Source organism: Vanellus vanellus (assembly GCF_965231255.1).
Source record: "Vanellus vanellus genome assembly, chromosome: 24".
Lineage (NCBI taxonomy): Eukaryota > Metazoa > Chordata > Aves > Charadriiformes > Charadriidae > Vanellus > Vanellus vanellus.
Window position 1 is genome coordinate 1,728,817 of NC_138929.1, and position 19,177 is coordinate 1,747,993.

General features: G+C 67.2%; 3 protein-coding genes across 4 annotated transcripts in view; 1 reads left to right on the forward strand and 2 right to left on the reverse strand.

Moving 5' to 3' along the window:
* Nucleotides 1–1,149: 1,149 nt before the first annotated feature.
* On the reverse strand, nt 1,150–4,582 carry LOC309681306 (transcription factor CP2-like protein 1; the record flags this gene model as incomplete). Its single annotated transcript, XM_082495151.1, is given in 16 exon segments — nt 1,150–1,187; nt 1,254–1,305; nt 1,488–1,633; nt 1,708–1,787; nt 1,906–1,996; nt 2,092–2,185; nt 2,318–2,372; nt 2,445–2,542; nt 2,630–2,740; nt 2,965–3,117; nt 3,210–3,316; nt 3,392–3,541; nt 3,544–3,613; nt 4,066–4,139; nt 4,233–4,384; nt 4,500–4,582. Coding segments are annotated over 16 exon segments (1,554 nt in total).
* A 1,121-nt stretch (nt 4,583–5,703) lies between these two features.
* Nucleotides 5,704–8,687, forward strand: STAC2 (SH3 and cysteine rich domain 2; the record flags this gene model as incomplete). The annotated part of the gene is made up of 10 exons (XM_082495165.1): nt 5,704–5,787; nt 6,305–6,497; nt 6,596–6,693; nt 7,006–7,087; nt 7,185–7,276; nt 7,521–7,576; nt 7,708–7,805; nt 7,905–7,956; nt 8,098–8,276; nt 8,391–8,687. The coding sequence occupies 10 exons, from the start codon at nt 5,704–5,706 to the stop codon at nt 8,477–8,479; spliced, it is 1,023 nt and encodes a 340-aa protein (XP_082351291.1). The 3' UTR covers nt 8,480–8,687.
* A 2,129-nt stretch (nt 8,688–10,816) lies between these two features.
* Nucleotides 10,817–19,177, reverse strand: part of RPL19 (ribosomal protein L19) — a 389,457-nt gene continuing 381,096 nt past the window's right edge. The window contains exons 1-6 of one of the 2 annotated variants that reach the window (XM_082494822.1): nt 13,616–13,696; nt 13,077–13,183; nt 12,495–12,617; nt 12,142–12,262; nt 11,666–11,776; nt 10,817–11,012 (exon numbers count right to left, since the gene is read on the reverse strand). In XM_082494822.1, coding sequence (XP_082350948.1) covers nt 10,889–11,012; nt 11,666–11,776; nt 12,142–12,262; nt 12,495–12,617; nt 13,077–13,183; nt 13,616–13,620 — 591 coding nt within the window. In that variant the 5' untranslated portion in view covers nt 13,621–13,696 and the 3' untranslated portion in view covers nt 10,817–10,888. Of the gene's footprint in view, nt 11,013–11,665; nt 11,777–12,141; nt 12,263–12,494; nt 12,618–13,076; nt 13,186–13,615; nt 13,697–19,177 lie in introns of those variants that run through there. The other variant, XM_082494823.1, reaches the window with a different exon arrangement.

Consider the following 19,177-nt stretch of genomic DNA (forward strand, 5'->3'; position numbering starts at 1 on the left):
GTCCGGCCTCGCCGCTGGTCCTGCTGGGCCCATATGAGGCCGGGAGCTGTTTGCTCGACGCCCGCCCTTCCCGCAGCCCCCGTATCCTCGCCGGACGTCGTGTGCGGCAGTGGCTGAGCCGTGTGTCCTGCGGGGCAGTGTGTGCCCAGCTCCGGCTCCCCTTGGCCGGGAGTGGTTTGGGGAGGGCTGTGGGGGTTTCTGACACCCCCAGTGGTGTGTCCCTGGTCCCGTGTCTGTCCCTGTCCCCATCCTCACCGCTGTCCCCTCTGTCTCTCCCAACGCTCTGATCTGGGACCCGATCCAGGGGCTGTCCCGGTGCCCTCTCTGCTTTTCCCCACGTCCTCAGGCGTGTCTGTCTCTGTCCTCCTTCTCTGGGGAAAGCCCCCCCGGGTTGTTTATCCCAAACCCGTCCTTCACCCTGCCAGTCGTTTCCTCCCGAAGACGTCCCCTGTCTCGCTTCGCTGCCCAGCTCTGCCCTCTGCGCCAGCAGCGGCCGCACCGCACACTGCTCAGGGGACAGACTCCGTGTTAAAAATAACCCATTCCCGGAGCCAAAACGCAGAAATGAGACTTTACTGGGTTTTGCCAGCTGGGGCTGCCCCGGGCTCTGTGCCATGGCCGGCTCCGTCCCTGCGGGGTGGGACAGGACCTGCTCTGCCCGGGCTTCCCCCGCGGCTGCCGGCGTCTCGCCGGGGAAGGGGGGGCTGTCCCCGTGCCCGGTCGCGCTCCCCAACCCGCCCATGGGGCTGCTCCCACCCCGCAGCGGGCGCCGGACCCCGGGGACCCCTGGCCCCAGCAGGCGCCGCAGGGATGGGGCTGTCATCGGGGCTGACGCTCTCCATCCTTTAATACAAAAAGGGGACGAGGCGAAGGCAACGCGGGGGATGCGGCTGCCATCAGCGCAGGGAGAAAGGGAGGGAGAGGAGCCAGCGGCCAGGCCGGGACCCTTCCTCTCGCCCCCCCTGCCCGAGGAGCCGGGCGAGCCTGGCAGGGATGGAGGGGGGGCGAGCTGTGTCTGGAGGACGGGCTCTGGGGGATTTTGGATGTGGGACGGTGTCAGCCTCGGGCTCCTCTCTCCATCCCCGCACAGCTTCGGCACTGGTGGGAGATGTCCCTTCCCAGGGGTGACGCAGCTCCGGGGACCGGCTCCTACCGCAGCACCAGCTGGAAGCCCTCTGGGCCGTGTGCTGCCCAGAGACACGGCTCAGCCGGGGCCATCGTCCCCTGCCCGCGGCCCCTGGCCACCACATTACCTTTACTGATGGCCACCATGAAGCACATCTCATCCGGGAGGTTCCTGATCATCTGGGGGGCCCGGGGTGAGACGAGGGGGGCTGAGCTGGGGCTGCGTGTGCCATCCCGAAGCCCCGACCCCCATCCCGCTGCTGCGAGGGGCACCCGCGGGGGCTGAGCCTCGCTGGGAGCAGGTTGGGGGCTGGGATGGCTGCGGGGTCCGGCACTGCCCGAGTGTCCCCCTTGGTCCTTACCGCGTCGCTGACGAGGATGTGGATGCCGGAGGGTCCCTGCTGGGAGACCCGCAGGATCTGGCCCACGGGCAGCTCCAGCAGCTTGGCCAGCTTCCCGGCCAGCTCGGCCACCGTCAGCTCCTCCAGGTGCACCTCCTGGTACAGCCCTGGGGATGGGATGGGGACGGGGCGGTGAGCGCGGACCCTCCATCCCCACACTGCCCCACACCCAGCCCCATACCTGAGCATCCATCCTCCGCGCCCTCGGCCCCACCGACGGGCTCCCGTGACACATAGAGGGTCAGACGGGGCCGTGGGCACCTGCGGAGGCAGAGAGGGGTCTGGTGGGGGGCGCAGGGTCCGGCCGGGCACCGCGGGGGCTCCCGGGGGGTTCCCCAGAACGAGGGACGTCGGAGCCCGGCGGGACGTCGGAGCCCACCTGCCCGTCAGCGCGTGGCAGAGGCGGATGCCGTCGGGGGCTCCGCAGATCTGGATGAGGTCCCTGCGGGAGAGCTTCAGCAGGTCGGCGCCTGCGGACAGGGGAGGGGGGGGCTCAGGGGGGGTCACAGCCGCGGGGGTCGGCTCTGCCCCCCCCACCCCGACCCAGCGCTGCCCACGGTTTCACCTGCGAAGTTGGCGAAGACGCGGGCGTAGGCGGAGAAGCGGCGCCTGTGCAGCCACTGCTGCGTCTCCAGGGGGGATGCGGAGGGGCTCAGCGCCTGTCGGCCGCGGGAGCGGAGCCTCAGCCGTGGCATGAACCGAGCAGGCACGTTCTCAGCCCACGCAGCCTCTCCTGGGGGGGCCGTGGGGGGCTACAGAGGTGCGCGATGCTGCACCCACGGCACCCTCACCTCGCCGGGACTCTCCGCGGGGCTCTCGGCAGCGCAGGCGGGCGACACGCACCCCCTGCGGGGAGAGGGGCCGGGGCTGAGCGGGGGACCCCGGCGGTGGGTGGGGGTCCGGGGGGGTCCCGCTTACCTCTCAGGGCTCAGCAACTTGAAGGGGTGAGGAGACGGCAGCCCCGGGGTGCCCGGGGGGCTGTGGGGTGCACCCAGCGTGTCCGGCCATGGGGCGCACTGAGGATGGAGGGAGGGGGTCAGGGGGCTCAGGGTCCCTGGGGGGGCACCCCCAGCCCCAGGGAGGGTGCCAGGGCCGGGTCCCACCTCGGCCAGCACGGTGCTCTCGTAGGCCGGCTGGAATTTCTCCCGCTCCGGCGCCGGCTGCTTCTCCACCTTCTCCCGGTCCGTCTTCTGCTTCCTATCGGCCCCTTTGGGCTGCGCCCGCGGCCGTGAGCGCCGCCCCGGGACCACCGCCACGGCGGCCAACGGGGACCCCGGACCCCCGCGGTCCCGGACCCCCGGGGTGCTCAGCCCCCCATGCAGCCCCCCCGGTGCACCCAGACCCTCGTGCATGCAGCCCCGCGCTCAGAGCGGGGTTTGCCAGGAACGGGGGGGTTGGGGGTGTCCCCCTGGGGTCACTGGTGCCCCCCCCCCAATACCTTGAACACCTTGACGAGGCAGCTGGCGGAGTGGAGGTGCTCGGGGGGGTCTCCCTTGCCCCCCACCCCGAAGGTGTCGATCTGGATGCGGAAGGGGACTCCTTTCTCCCCCCCGTTCTTCCGCAGCGTGAACTCGGTGCTGATGCAGTGAACCTGGCCGGGGACAGCGGGGTCGGGGGTGGCCGCAGTGGCCCCCTCGGGACCCCCCCAGCCCCCCGCAGCCCCCGGCCAGGCCTGGCTCCCACCTGCACGAAGATGGAGGTGCGCCTGGAGGGGTCCCAGAGGAACTCCACCGCGTTGAGCAGCGTGGGGTGGGTTTGGGGTTCCAGGATGCCGACGGAGAGGGGGATGTCTGCAGGAGGGGGGTGAGCGCGGCCCCCCCAGCACCCCCAGCACCCCCAGCCCCTGGCCCGCCGGCGGCGCTCACCGATGTCGAGGATGCGATCCCCCGGGCGGCTCCACCGCCAGCCCTCCAGCTGCTGCTGCTCCGAGTACTGCAGCCGCCGGTCGTGGAAGACCACCCGCACCACGCTCTGCGCGGCAGGATCAGGCCCACCCACCGGCCACGGCTGCGGCTGAGCCCACGGCCCCTCGGCCCGCGGAGGGATGGGGCTGGACTGGGGTGAACTGGGGCTGAGATGGGGCTGAACTGGGCTTAGCTGGGGTGAACTGGGGATGAACTGGGGCTGAGATGGGGCTGAGATGAGGCTGAACTGGGGCTGAACTTGAAGATGGACTGGGGCTGAGCTGGGGATGAACTGGGGCTGAGATGGGGCTGAGCTGAAGATGGACTGGGGATGAACTGGGGCTGAACTGGGGCTGAGCTGGGGATGAACTGGGGCTCAGATGGCGCTGAACTGGGCTGAGCTGGGATGAACTGGGGATGAACTGGGGATGAACTGGGGCTGAGCTGAAGATGGACTGGGGAAGAACTGGGGACGAACTGGGGCTGGACTGGGGATGAACTGGGTCTGAGCTGAAGATGGACTGGGGATGAACTGGGGCTGGATCAGGGCTGAACTGGGGCTGAGCTGGGACTGAGGTCAGACCTTTGCCGCAGGGTGTTCCCTGAGGGTTTCGGGGGCGAGGGGGGGTCCTCACCTTGAGCATCCTCCGCCCCTCCCCGCCGGGGTCCGCCCGGGGGTGTCCCATCATGCGCAGCTCATACGACTGCCCTGGAAAGGGGGGGGGGGGAGCAAAAGTGGGTGCAGAGCTCCTAGAAGGGGGGGGGGTGTCCCACCTTCCCGCCCCCCCCTCCCCAAGCTCACCCTGGTTGAGGTAGGTGAGGGTCTCCTCGTGGCGCCGGACGGCGGGAGAAGTTGGGGCGCAGAGGACGTACTGGAAAGGGGGGGAGGGGGGCTGCGAGGTGGAGACGCCGGTGGGTTCCTCCTGCTTCAAGTAGGGCAGCGCGGGGGGGTCCCTGCGAGAAACACACACACACCCCCCGCAGAGGGTGAGCACTCATCCATCCGTGCCTCAGTTTCCCCAAAAATCGTTTAGTTGTTTTTTGTTTTTTTTTTGGGGGGGGGGTCTACCTGAGCAGCCCAGGGCTGGAGATGGGGTACATCTCCCCAGTACTGGACCAGTAATGGTCAGGTTGACCATGCCAGAAGAGCATGGTGGTGGTTGGGGGGGGGGAGTGTCCTGCGTGTGTGTGTGGGGGGGGGACGGACACACTCCCAGGGTGACAATAAGGAGGGACAGGGTTGGTGTGTGGTCCCCCCCACCGCTTTTATAGCGGTGGGGATGGGGGGGGGGGGGAGAGCGGGGTTGGCCCAGTTGGGTCCAGTTTGGGGAGGGAGTTGACAGTAAATAGTGCGGGGGGGGTGTCCCCACTCTGTGTTTGTTGTCACTACGGGGGGGGGACACACACGGGGGGACACACACGCGGGGCTGCCCCCGGGGGGGGCTCCAGCCGGCCGGGAACCGGCCGGCTGGAGCCCCCCCCGGGGGCAGCCCCGCGTGTGTGTCCCCCCCCAGCCATTCCCTGTCCCCTTGTCACAACCCAGACAAGGACATCTGCCCCCCCCCCCCCGCCTTGTCCCCCCCCCCAGTCATTCCAGGGCCGGGAGCCAAGGCCGCCCTGTGCCAGCCCCCGCTGCCTTCGAATTCCAATAATTTCCCCCAGATTTGGCTCATTTAGGGGGGGGGGGAAGAAAGGGGGGGGGTGTTGCTCGTATAGAGCGCTGACACCCCCCCCGGGTGTCAATGGGGGGGGGGAGGGGGGGGATATGGGTGCTGCCCCCCTCCCGTTGGGTGTGATGGGGGGAATGGAGTGTCAAAGTGGGGGTGTCTATGGGTTCTCTGCCCCCCCCCCCAGGGTGCAAATAGGGGTGTCTATGGGTGCCGCCCCCCCTGGGGGGCAATGAGGGGAGGGGGGGGCATGAGTGCTGACCCCCCCCCCTTTGGATATCGGGGGGGGGGAGAAGGTGTGCTGCCCCCTAAGTGCCAGTGGGGGGGTCCCTGGGTGCTGCCCCCCCCGCCGGCTGTCAATGGGGGGGTCCCCCCAGTGCCCCCCCCGATGCGACGCCTGGTGATGGGGGGGGGCAGCCCCGCCCCAGTGGAGGCCGGCAGCCAATGGGCAGCCAAAGATTTGCATATCTCTCCATCCCCCCCCCTCCCCCCCCGGGCGGGGAGGGGCCGGCGGCGGCTTGAGCGCGGCGCTGTCGCGACCGGGTCGCGGCGCTGTCGCGACAGCGGGGGGGGGGAGGGAGGGAGGCGAGGGGGCGTGGCGGGCGCATGACGGAGCCGCCCGGTGAGAGCGAACCGACGGGCCCCCCCGAGCCGCCCCCCGCCGGCCCCGGGGCCGGGCACGGCAGCAAGGTACGGGGGGGGGGCACCGGGGGGGAGAGCGGGCAGCGGGGGGGCCACCGGGCACCCAGTCCCGGGGCTTCTCAGCCGCTTCGGGGTGCCGCTGGCACAGCCCGGGGGGGTCCAGCCCCGCAGCTGCCCCGGTCCCCCCCCCACCGGTTCCCCCCCCCGCCCCCCCGGCGCCGCTGCCCCCGATCCCCGGCCGGGCTGGGCTGGTGCAGGGGGGAGCTGGGGGGGTCCCTGCCACCCCTGGGGGGTCCCCGCTATCCCTGGGGGTCCCCCACGTCCCCTCACTTGGGTCCCTGCCACCCCTGGGGGGGTCACCCCGGCCCCTCCCTGGGTCGTTGACACCCCTGGGGGGGGTCCCTGCCACCCCTGGGGGGTCCTCGCTATCCCTGGGGGTCCCCCACGTCCCCTCACTTGCGTCATCGCCCCCCCTGGGGGGGTCCCCCTCGTCCTCTCCCTCCTTGGGTCATTGCCGCCCCCCGGGGGGGGGTCTCTGCCATCCCAGGGGGGGTCCCTCCGGCAGATGCAGCGGCTGAAGCGGTCGCTGTCCCTCCGGACGCTGCTGCGGAGCAAAAGCGTGGAGAACCTCTTCCCCCGGGCGGGGGGGGGCGCGCAGGGCCCCGGGACCCCCCCGTCCCCCCCGCGGACACACGGCTTCCAGCAGTACGTCTTCAAGAAGCATTGTCCCTGCGAGCTGTGCCGGCAGCTCATCGCAGGTGGGTGCCGGGGGTGGGGGGGTCTGGGGTAAGGGGGGGGGTTGGGGAGGGGGGGGCAGCCCGTGACCGTGCCCGTGACCCCCCCTCGCTGCCTGCAGGCAACTCGCGGCAGGGCCTGCGGTGCAAGGCGTGCAAGGCCGGCGTGCATCTCTGGTGCTCCGAGGGCATCTCGCACCAGCAGTGCCCCGGCAAGCCGGTACGTGCTCTGGGGGGGACACACACACACACAGACCTGCAACCCCCCCTCCCACCCCTCCCCGACCCCCCCGACACAGCCCTGTCCCGGGGGGCTGCAGGCACTGGGGCGCATGGCCGCGCACACGTGTGTGCACCAGGACGTGTGAGCACAGAGATGTGCGAGCATCTCCCCCCCCCCCCCCGCCCCCCCGCGGGCACACAGGGCACCCTCAGCCCCAGCACCTCCCCAGCACCCAGCTCTGCCCCCCCCTCCACTCCCCGGGGGGTGCTGGGTGCCCCTTTTCCCCAAAACCCCCGTTTTTTCCCCCAGGCCACCGCTTTCCGCCGCAATTTCAGCTCGCCCCTGCTGCTGCCGGAGCAGGGGGGCTCCGCGCAGGGTGACCCCCCCCCAGGTGAGTCCCCCGGGTGCGCTGCGGAGCCAGCCTGCGCCCTGTCCCCGGGCTGGGCTGGGGGGGCCCTGACACCCCCTGTGTCCCCCCCACCCCGCAGACCCCGGTGTGGACCCGGTGTACGAGGCGCTGCGGTTCGGCACCTCCCTGGCACACAGCACCGGCCCCGCAGAACTGCCCCCCGGCATCCAGGTACCCCCCGGGAGCTGCTGGGGGAGGGCTGCAGCAGAGGGGGGGGGGCACTGTGAGGGTGCGGGACCCCCCCAAACCCTCCCTCCGCCGTAGGGTGAGAAGGTGGCGGCCGAGGAGGAGAGCGGGGACACCCCCGGCAGTGTGGGGAGCCCAAGCGGCGGCGGTAAGGGGGTGACACTGGGGTGGGGGGCCGGACTGGGGGGGTCGGGGCTGACTCTGTCCTCCTCCCATCCCTCTGTCTCAGCAGCTGTCACCCCAGCAGAGAGGGACAATGTGGAGGAGAAGACCCCCGGGCAGCAGGTGGGGGTCTGGGGGATGGGGGGGGGACAAGGTGGGATGAAGGATGGGGATGGGGGGGTGGGTGGGGGCTGCAGGGCAGAGGGAGGGGGTGTTGGAAGGGGGCTGTGGGGCAGGACCGGCTGTGTCCGCAGGTTGCCCGGGGGCCAGCGCGGCGGGACGGGGCACCCATGTTCTCCTACGTGGCTCTCTACAAGTTCGTGCCGCAGGAGCAGCAGGACCTGGCGCTGCAGTGAGTGGGGAGGGGGTCGGGGGGGGACACTGGACCCACAGGGGCAGCGGAGGGGGGGGACACATCCCCACACTGCCCCACGCCTCTCTCCCCCCCCAGGCCCGGGGACAGGGTCACGCTGGTGGACGACTCCAACGAGGAGTGGTGGAAGGTCAGGGGGGACCGTGGGGTGGGGGGCTACGGCGGGGGGGGGGGGGGGATGACACACTCTGGGGCAGCCGGGAGCCCGGGGGCCGGAGTCGGTATGCGGCCCCCCCCCCCCCGCTGCCTGTCGGGGCGTTCACCGGTGCAGCGAGCGCGGGGGTTCTCAGCCGCCGCTCGGCCGCGCCGCAGGGGAAGGTGGGCGACCGTCTGGGCTTCTTCCCGGCCAACTTCGTGCAGCGCGTCCGTCCCGGCGAGAGCGTGTGGAGGAGCTGCCGGGCCGTGCAGGGCGACAAGGAGCAGGGGCGCATGAGCCTCAGGGAGAACCAGGTATGGGGGGGGCACTTTGCTGCCCTGGGGTGCACCAAGTTGGGTCCGTCGTCAGCGGGGCGATGCCAGGGCTGTGCCCCACCGACCGTCTGTCTGTCTGTCTGCCCGTCCCAGATCTGCGTCGGCGTGGGCAGGACCCAGGGCCTCGTCCGGGTGACCAGCGGGAGGAAACGGGGGCTGGTCCCCGCCGAGGCGCTCACTGAGATCTGAGGGGTGGCCTCGTGCCCCCTCCGGCGTCCCCGTCCCCATCCCGGTGTCACCACCTCCCCTGGATCCACCGCACCTCAGGAAGCCCCGTCCAGGCGGTACTTGACACCCCCCCACCCCCCCCCGCAGCCATCCCCGGGGGCCATCCCCTGTGTCCCCGTCCCCCGGGGTCTGGCCCGAGGCACGTGCCCGGCTGGCAGGGGACACGGGGGTGGCCCCCAGGGTGGCACAGCCCACGGACGGGGCACCCACGCGGATGCTCCTAACCCCCCCCCCCCCGTGTGCAGCGGGGGGTGCGAATCCCCGTGGGTACACCAGGGCACGCGCCTCTGCCCCTGCACACGCAGGCGCAGCCCCCCACGCACTCCCCCCCCCCCCTTGTGGAGCCTTACACGCCTGTATCTGTGCACTAACACACGCGTGTGCAGCCCCCCACACGTGTGTCCTGCCCGGCTGCTGGAGCCGGTTCGCCCAAGCAATAACCCCCCCCCCGTGCCCGGGCAGCACCCACAACCCGCTCCCGGGGTGCTCCAGCCCAAAATTCGGAATTAAACGCTGCTGCTGCCGCCGTGTCGATGCCACCAGGTTGTTTTTTCCCCGCGCCGTCTGGAGGAACTTCGGTTCTGCCGCGTGTCCGGGCAGAGGGGGCACGAATGGGATCCCCCCACCCACCGCCCCGAGCGCTGCCGGGGCGCCCGTCCCCTCGTCTCGGTGCCGTCCCCGTGGGGTACCGTGTGCCGCCCGCTGTGGACACTGGGGCTCGTTGGCCGCATGAGTCACGCCGCGGTGAGTCACCGTCGGTGGAGCCGGCAGCGAGGCCAAGGACGGAGCGGGCGGCGGGGGCACGGCAGGGTGGGCTGGCACCGAGCTGCGGGGGGGGGGGGGGCAGTGGTGGTGGTGTGACACATTGGGACACGGTGTGTGGGCATGGCACGGGGTGCGCACCGTCATCTGGTCCCTCCAGCCCTGTCCCCAGGTGGTCCCATCACCTGTGTGATGAGGTGGGAGGGCTCAGCTGTGTTTCCTATGGGTGGGGGCACCCCCGCCCCCCCCCAAATCCCAGGTTATAAAAGCCCTGGTGGGCACTGGGGTGGTGTGTTGTCCCCTGGGGAGGCTGTCACCATCAGTCCCCGCAGCCTGGACAGGCCCCAGTGAAGGGATGGCAGTGCCCCACAAGTGTGGGTTTGGTAAGGAGCGGATGGGGCGAGTGTGGGGTGTCTGGGGGGGGGGAGTGTGTCTGGGGTGTCTGGAGGGGTCAGACCCAGCTGTGGGGGGGTTCAAGCTGTGGTCCCAGCCCCCTCCCGTCCCTGCCCTCGGTGTCTGTCCCCTCTGTGTGTCCTGCCCTGCTCACTGCCGTCCCCGGTGCTGCTCCCGGCTGAGCTGCGGGGGCTGCCCAAAATAACCCCCCCTAAATAAAACCTTCCCCTGACCATCAGCTCCAGCCTGAGCCCAGCAGTGGGGTGGGGAGGCTGCACTGTGCCCCCCCTGCTCGGTGGTCTCCAGCCCCCCCCAGCACCAGCAGGGCCGGCGCACTCCCCAGGGCACTGGCTCTGGCACCCACAGTCAGAAGCCCCTCCGGGGGCTGTGCCCCCACCCCGGGTGTTGCAGTGCTGTTTTCTTGAAGGGCATCGGGGAGACATCAGTGCGTTCAGCTGTGCCACCCCAAAGCCACCGCAGCTGGCTCCTTCCCCAGCTGAAGTGCGCGAGGTTGCCCTGGACTGGGCTGTGGTTCTTGGCCATTGAAGAGGGCTGAGGGCTCTGTGCCCATGGCCAGCCTGGCTCTGCCATCGGCCACCTCCTGGCGTCCATTGGGGTGACGGGGCTCTCTCCTGGGGGTTTAGGGTGGGCCTGAGGATCTCAACAGTCCCAAACTCCACACCAGGACCTGCCCCTCCGGCACAGGATGCAGAAGCTCTGGCTGAAGCCCAGCACAACCCCTGAGGAGCTGCTGCCTGTCCCTGCAAACCACAGGGATGGGCTCCGGGCCACTGTGGGTGGCAGGAGTGGCCCCCAGAACCCTTTTCTCCCACCAGAGCTCAGCAGGAGGGGGAAGACCCAGAAGCAGCTCCACCCTTTGGGAGAACAGGCTGCGGCTGTGCACAGAGGAGCTGTGGGCACAGGAACCGGGCTCTGCCCTGCCTGTGTCCTTCCTCCGCCATCAGCCCTGTGGGTCACAGCTCACCCTCACATCAGGAACCGGCCAACCAACTCATTTCATTCCCAAGAAGCAGGTGGGACCCCGCACCAAGACAGGGAGCCGCAGTTCCTCCCCAGCCCTTCCCTCCCGGTTACAGAAACCCCGGAGAGAGCAAGAGAGCACAAGACCAGCTGGGAGGAGTCCTGGATGTGGTGTTTTATTGAACACTTGTGGATGGAAAACACTATGTACACAAGACAGCCAGCGTTTACTTCTTGGTCTCCTCCTCCTTGGAGAGGGTCTTGATGATCTCCTCCTTCTTGGCTTGCAGGCGTTCCTCACGGCGCTTACGAGCCTCCTTGGTCTTGGACCTCCGAGCTTCGGCCTGATCGCTAGAGGAAGTGTTAAAGAGTTCATGAATGTGCGGGAATCGCCTCAAACAGCCTCCAGAAAGCCTCTACCACCGGCCCTGGCCTCCTTTTGCTCCACAGGATCCTGGTCTATCAAACCAGTCGCTGAAGTGAGCTTTGCTCCAGCGCTCGTGTGCCATCCGCAGCTCTAACCGCAGCTCCCAGTGGTGCCAACCCGGTCCCACTCAGCCCTGAGCAAGGAGGCCAGGCGCTGCTGCCCTCCCTGATGGACTCCGAGCTCTGCCCGAGCTGGGATCCGGACTCCGGAGACTGCCCCCTTCGGGCTGGCTGGGGGCACACAGAATTTTAAAATGTATTGGCTCTTAAGCTTCCTCACCTCCCCTCGTCAATCACTTACTGATCCAAGCGGCCAGATCAGTAGATCTACCAGTTTACAGCTGTATGAGCAGCCAACATCTGCTACGCCTGCAGTGGGACACGCAGAGCTCTGCCAGCATTCCCCATTTCTCTGCTTCAAGCCAGCCCTACCCAGTTTTGGTTTGATTCTTCACCAGGGCTCCAGACAGAGCCACCAGTGGCGGCAGCCACCTGCAGTTACCTGCCTGCAGTTATTTAAAGCAAAATCGATTCCACAACCTGCAAAGGCTGAAGTTTAACAGTGAGGCAGCACTTACGCCAAGAGCTTCTTGCGAGCTTTATCTGCCTTGAGCTTGTGGATGTGCTCCATCAGGATCCGCTTGTTCTTGAACACGTTACCCTTGACCTTCAGGTACAGGCTGTGATACCTAACGGAGCAGAACAGAACGGACTGTAAACGAGGCCACTCGGGAGATCAAACCACCGTGCAGCTTCCAGACGCCCCGCACCCCTCCCAGCACACAGCAGCAGTGCGCACAAGCGTGCTGCGAGAAGCAGCGTTGCGCTGAAGTTGCTGAACCGGCTCTTCTCTCCTCCGAGCGGGCAGAGGGCTTGTCTGGAGAACTGCTGGGATTACTCTGGAGCAGCTCTCCAGTGCCCTGCTTCTGGGAGAGGGTTTATTTTCACCAATCTGCACGCGAAGGAGGTGGCTGCAGAAGCCGCATACAGCAAGAAAGGGTATCTGAGCGTGTGGACATGCGACCCAAAGCTGGACACGGCACGGCAGGCTTACATGTGGCGGTCAATCTTCTTGGACTCCCTGTATCTGCGGAGCAGGCGCCTCAGAATTCGCATCCTCCTCATCCAGGTCACCTTCTCGGGCATACGAGCATTGGCCGTACCCTTTCTCTTACCTAGAGAAGGAAAACAGGATGAGAATGAGCCCAAATTTATGCAAGTTGAACAATGCACTTTTGCTGGAACGTTTACTCCTTCCCTTTACTTCAAGAAGAAAGCTATTGACATAGAAACTGTGTATTTTTAGGCCCTGCCTCAAGACTCTTAGAGTTTGATACTCAATATAAACTTGTAGGTGGATCGTGTACAGCCATTTACTCCAGTTCTGAGGGGGACACCAGCACTTACCGATGCCCATGTGCCTGCCCTTCCGGCGGGCCAAGGTGTTCTTTCTGCATCGGGCACGAGAGTGAACAGTCACAGGTTTGCGGATGATCAGACCATCCTTAATCAATTTCCTGATCTGCTGACCTATGGAAAGAAACTGCACGTTCAACATCTTATGTGCAACAAAAGGACACATTAGGCAAGCACAGACTCCCACCTGGCCTGTATGAAAAGGTTCCAATGCAAAGGGCAAGGCAGACCTTCCCCCAAAGCCCCTTGTGCTGCTGTAGTTGCTTTTTTACCCTACGGTTAATCCCTCGCTGGTTATCTCAGAGGAGACGGTGTACTAAACCCACTACCAAGAACTCACCAGGCACCACATTCATGTCAGTGCACTCTGGAGCTTTGCAAACCCTGCTGATGGACTCATTTCCACTTTGAGGTGGAAAACTGTTGCTCAAGTGTCAGAACTTTACCTAAGCCAACCTTGTTGCTACCGAGCCAGTCAGAAAGCTTCTTCCCATATCCCTGACGCATCCCTTTCCCAGAGGGCAACACGAGCGACGCGCAGCACGGCCGTGGCCGTGACAGACGATCACTTACGCGAGTTAGCATTGGCGATCTCATTGGTTTCGTTGGGATCCAGCCAGACCTTCTTTTTGCCGCAGCGCAGGACGCTGGAGGCCAGCCTCTTCTGGAGCCGGAGCATACTGGGGAGAACCACGCACACAGCTCAGTGCCACGCTCGCTCCCGCGGCCGGACGCTGCTCTTCCCGGCGCCTGAAGGCCCGGGACAGCCCGCAGCGAGTCCGCTGGGCACAGGCCGCGCTGCCGGGACAGCACGATGGCGAAGGCGGAGCAGCCAAAGGCCGCGAGGCCCGAAAGCAGCGAGGGCAGCCCCGCTCAGCGCTGCCCGCCCTCCCTCTGCCCCCCTCGGCCCGGGCCCCGGCCGCCATTTCGCCCCCTCCCCAGCGCGGCCCAACCGCCATTTTCCCCCGAGGCCTGAGGAGGCCGCAGCCGCCTCAGAGGGCTCGGGGCCGCCGCGCAGCCCTCCCCCTGTTGAGACCACCCCGCCGGTCGCCCCCGCTCCCCATCGCTGCCGGGATAGACCCGGGGGGGCCCAGCGGAGCTCAACCCCTCACCTCATGGCGGCGGCCGGGCGGAGAGGAAGAGGCAGTGGGCCTGGCCACGCCCACCGCCAGCGCCGCGGGGAGCGGCACGTACCACCTCGCGCCCGCCCCGCTCCGTCCCCGCGGCCTCGGAGCGGCCCGAACCGCGGCGAGAGAAAAGCCGCAGAAGAATCACGGGCGGAGAGGGCACACAAGGAGCCGGAACCCACTGGGGAGGTGGAGGAAGAGATGTGTTTCCCTCCTCTCCCCCCCCCACCGTCTCCGCGAAATGGTACAGTCCGCGCCTGCGCGGCGGGCAGGTCTGGGCGGGCTCGGCGCATGCGCAGTGGCGTGATGGAGGCTGTGGGCAGCACGTGGGTGTTGGGGGAACTGGGGGGGAACTGGGGAGTACTGGGGCTGTGCTGGGGGCCAGGGGTACGGCCGGGCAGGCTGGGGGCCTGCGGGGAGCTGGGCAGATGCTCCCTCCCGGCCGGTGGGCCTGCGTGGGGTGGGCAGTGCGGGGCCGAGGGGTGCAGGGCCTGCCCTCCCCACAGGCCTCCCCTCGCCCCGGGGGCGGCCGGAGGTTGTCCCCAGCCCCGGTTCAGGCTCCTCGTTGGGCCTGAGGAAACCCGGGTATGGGTTGTCCTTCTTCACCCTTTCCTGGGCAGCTGCAGGTTGGGAAGAGTTTAACGCCAAGCGTTGTCACATTGCTTTTTTGTAGTGAGAAACGGGATCTGTTTCCCCAGTGTTCGTCTGCAGTCGTTACTTGTTCCCCAAGAAATCACCCTAAAGGGTGGTGTGAATGTCCAGAGGTTGGTGCGGGAGAGCAGCGAGCTGGGTTCCTGCTTCGTTTCCACATGTGGGTCAAGTTCCACCTCATTTGCAGTCATTGGGTTATGGTGCTGCTGAGAACAGGGGGGACTTGTGTTTTCCTGTGAAATAACCTGTTAACACGTGTGGTAACAGGGCTGCAGCAGGGCTGGCGTTGGCAGAGCGCATTGTCCCTTCCCAGCAATTTGCAATCAAAGACACAAGTAAGGTCTGGATGTGTCGGTAGCACCACTTGCAGTTGGAAAACTGCGGCACGGACGGGGCTGAGTGGCCTCTCGTGGCTCTCCCAGCCAGAAGCGCCTCCTCAGAAAATGCCGTAGTGAGGTTTGAAACGGGCCCGGTGGCAACTGGCATCCTTCGCGTCGGAGAAACGACCCAGAAAAGTGCTGGAGCCTCTCCAGGAACAGATTGGTGAAGAGTTCCTGGAAGAAGGGAAAGCTTGTGAAATGGTAACATATAGATTGTAACTGGCCTAAAAACACAGGGGTTCCTCTGACTGAATTCCCGCTTTAAAGCAAACTTGCCCAGCAAAAACGCTACTTTTTAACCACCCTGATGTTAAGAAGCGCCCAAATTTATCATTTTGCAGCAATTCTTTTCCCTCTTTCCTTTCAACCGCTGCAGGTTGCAAGTGGTTGGAGAGTGAAAGCCCCCAGAGGCGCCTCGTTAAACGCCCAAGACAAGATGCTAACGGTTCCTTTTGAATCTGGCGGCCTTGGCGCAGTCAACATATGGCGTGAGAAGAGGAGCTGATGGCAACAGATTTTTGGTTCATTTTGAGAGAAAAACACAGATAAACACAGGCTTTTGCTGTTTAAAAACTGACTCATCATTTTCATAAAACAAACAGCGAAATCTGGAGGCTCCTGAGACAGGAGAGCGGCTGGGTTTTAGTTACCGACCCAGGAGCCGACTCCGGGGTTTTGCCGCTGGAAATGGATGTCCTGTAAAGCTTTTGGCCAGTTGCGTGGGCTGGAGATGGGAGAGCGCCTGTGAGACACGGGGCCGTGCCTGTCCCCGAGCCCTGTGGAAGTGTCACCTTGTGCTCTGTGGTGTTCCAGGGAGGACGGGTATGAAGAGACCGATCTGCCCCCAAATTCAAGGAGAGGTTTCAGCCCAGGTGGGGATCCTGCTGCTGGTGCACAAGCCTCTACGGAGAGGTCCGGGGAGACCTCCCATCCCTCCTGTGCCCGCGCTGTTGCATCCCGCACCGGACGGGCTTGTGCTGGGAGCAGGGGGCAGGGGCAGAGCGGGCACCCCAGTGAGCCCCCGTGAGGGGCCGTGGTGGCACACCGTGCCCTGGCAGCGCAGGCAGCAGGGAGGGGGGGGGCCTGGGGAGCCGAGCAGCCCCGGCAGCGGGAAGGGAGAGATGCAGTAATTGCGTTATGCTCCCACGCAGCTGCCTGGGAATGGTGTGCTCACCCTCCGCCTCCGGGCAGGCTCCCCGCTGGCAGGGCCCCCGCTGCCTCTGCCCTGGCACCCGGCTCTGCCTCCCGAAAACACCCTCGCCACCACCCTCTGCTCCCCCCACAGACCCTCTGGGGGCGTCAGCTCCTGTATCGGCCGCGTGGCCCAGGCCTGGGCGAGGTGGGCAAAGCGGGAGGTGGGCAGGCTTTGGTGTTGGGGGTCAATGAAGTCCCGACACCCGGAGCTTGGCCAGGCACAAGGTGCAGAGCTGGGCATGGTCGGGGCTCCGGGGCTGTGTCCCGGGGTCGGTGGTGCCACTCTGCGTGACCTTGGGCAGCTCATCCCCCTCCAAACCTCCCTTCCCCACCTTGCCCGGCTGCCACGAAGAGCGTGCCCGTGCCGTCGTAGGCACCTTGCGGCGCTGGTGATGGATGGGGGCTAATAATGGAAAATGTGGCGTCAGCTGTCCCGCTTCCCCCAGCACATTGTCCCACAGCTGTGGGAGTTGGGACTGGAGCAGAAAAAGACCCGCTCGGGGGGGTTGGGGGGCAAGGAATTTTTAACTTTCCAACAGCCGGCAGCGGTGGCTCCTGCGGTGCGGTTGCTGTGAGATGAGTGCGGGAGGTCTCAGCCCGGTCCTGCCTGGGCAGGAGGCGATGGGTGGGCTCCCTTGGGGAGGGGGGGGGGGGGGGGCAGAGGCAAGCCGCATCTTGCCCGGCACACGCCAGCACCCGTGCAGGCTGCCAGCAGCCCTCGCCCACCGCCACGCGTGATGTGCCCCTCAGAGCCGCTGGCAGGAGAAGGCAGGGACAGTGCCGGGGTCCCTGCAGGGCAGCTGCCGCCTCGCAGGGGGTCGGAGGGGGCCAAATGCAGCCCCTTCCCCACCGCACACAGGGTCCATCAGCCCTGGGGGTCCCCTCATTGCCGCGGGGTCCCCAGGGTGCCCTTTCCCTGGATGTTCCACACGGGGTGTGCAGATGGCTCTGTGTGCGGGCACGGATGCCCCGAGGGAGCAGAGGGGCTTGGGGGGGGGGGGGTCACTCAGGCTGGGGGGGTCTGGGGGGGAGAAGCTGGAGGTTTAGGGGCAGCCTTGTCCTGAGAGCCCCGTTTGGGGATGGGGGCACAGCTGCCCCTGCACGTTGTCGTGTCCCACCTCCCCCCCCCTCGAGCCACACAACAGCCTGGGGGCTCTGTGTCCCCCCCCATCTCCTTTTGGGTCCCCCCCGCCTCCACAAGCAAGTCTGCTCCAGGCTAACGGCTGGGTGTGCACGCTGCGGTGGGCACCACTACGCCCCCACCCCCCTCAATTTGGGGAGGGGGGATCCTCATCACCCCACCCCTTTTCTCCCCCAGGGGAAGGAGCAGTTTGGGGTGTACTCTACCTGGGAAGGGGGGGGGGGGGGGCAGCATCCCCCATCCCTCCCGGGAAGGCGGTGGGAGCGGCCGAGGCGGAGGCGGCCGCCCGCCATCCCTCGTCTCCCCCCGCCGCCATCCCCACTCCTCCTTCCTTCTTCTCCTCCTTCTCCTCCTCCTCCTCCTCTCGCTCGCTGCACGCCGGGGCCGCCGTCACCGCGGGGGCCGGTACGGCGGAGGCCAGGCCTGAGCTCCATCGTCATCGTCATCGTCTTGTCCCTCTCTCTCTCTGTTTGTGTGTGTCCCCCCCATCACCACCACCCCACCCCAAAACCCGCCGACCCCGGCGAGCTCCATGGTGCGGGAAGGCGGCATGGCCCGTACCCCCTACAGCTCCACGCAGGACATCCAGATGGACGTCTTCGACAACGCCGCCCTCCAGGTGACAACCCCGGGAATTTGGGGACGGGGAGGCAAGGGGGGTGGCGGCTGCGTCGGTACCATCGCCCACAGCCCCGGGGTGCAGGGGGGCGGGGGGGGGAGCCCTGTCGATTCCCCCATCCCAACCCCTACACCCCATAATGGGGGTGATCCCCCCCCCCCTCTTCCCCAGCATGCAGAACAGGGTGCCCCCTACCCATGACCAGGCTACCCCAGGAGGGACCCCAAATTCAGTCATGTCCCCCCCACCTCTATAACACCGAGCAACCCAGGGGAAGGGGGGGTCCAGCCCCCAGGTTTGGGGAGTGCATGGAGGAGGGGGGGGGGGGGCTCTGTGCCGCTTGCTGTGTCACTGCTCCCCCCCCGCCCCCCTACTCACCCCCCCCTGGGGTTTGCCCACCCGGAGCACCCCGGGCTGGGGAGGTGGGTGCGGGGGGGGATTGTGCGCACCAGGAAACTTTTAGGATTTGGGAAAACTCTGCTGGGGTGGTCCCCATCCCCTCCCCCCCCTCTGCCCCCCCCAAGCTTGTCCCCTTCACCCTGGGGAGGGAGGAAAGGGATGTGTCCCCAGCTGGTCCCAGTGGGGTGGGGGGCACTGTGGATCAGTGGAGCACCTCATCCCCACGGTCTGGCTGGGTGCTTCGTGTCCCCCCCCCACATACCGCCATGGGGACAGACACACACATCCCCCCGCTGGCTTGGGGAGCATCAACCAGTTGGGGTGACAGTTTGGGGGGGGACAGGGCATGGAGACAGGGGCCCTGGCTGCATCCAGCCGCCCGGGTGCTGGCAGGGCTGGGTGTCACCCCCACCTCCTGGGGGGGGGTCCCTGGGTGGCTGCAGTGAACCCCACAGCGGCAAGGGGGCCACTGTCCCCCACCCTGGGGATCTTCGCCACCGAGTCCCAGCCATGTCCATCCCCTGCTGGGAGCGGTGGAGGGGGGGGGGGGGGGGGCGGGGGAGGGGGCTGGGAAGGGGGGGGCCGGGGGCGAAGGACCTAAAAATACCCAGTGCTGCCCGGCGTGGGGACCACCCGTCCCCGGGCTGGGTGGCAGCTGGGCCCAGCTGTCCCTCCGAGACACCGGGGAGGTGACAGCCCCGCTCGCCCCGCCATGTCCCAGCCTCTTGTCCCCCCCCAAGCATGCTCCGGTATCCCCCCCCCCCCTCACGAGGAGGTGCTGCAGAGGGGGACACTGGAGCATCCCCGTCTCCTCCAGTCCATCCCAGCAGGAGGCACTGGAGGAAGCTGTGGGGTCCCGTTGGGGTGTGGGGTGGGTGCCGGCTGGCGTGGGGGGGTGCGGGGGGGGTGCAGACGTGTGTGCAGTGCACGGAGCGTGCACGGGCACGGGGGGGTACCCACGCTTGGGGGGTGCACATGCACGTGCGGGGCTCAGGCACTGGGATGGCGGCGTGGGGACGTGGGCGTGCGTGGGGTGCCCCCCGCCCTGGAGCTCTGGTTTGGCCGGGGTGGGGGGGGACATGGCCTTTTGGGGGCTTCAATGAGGAGCCGGGGCCCCCATGGGGATCACAGATCCAGCCCCCCCCGGATAAGGCGATGGCGGG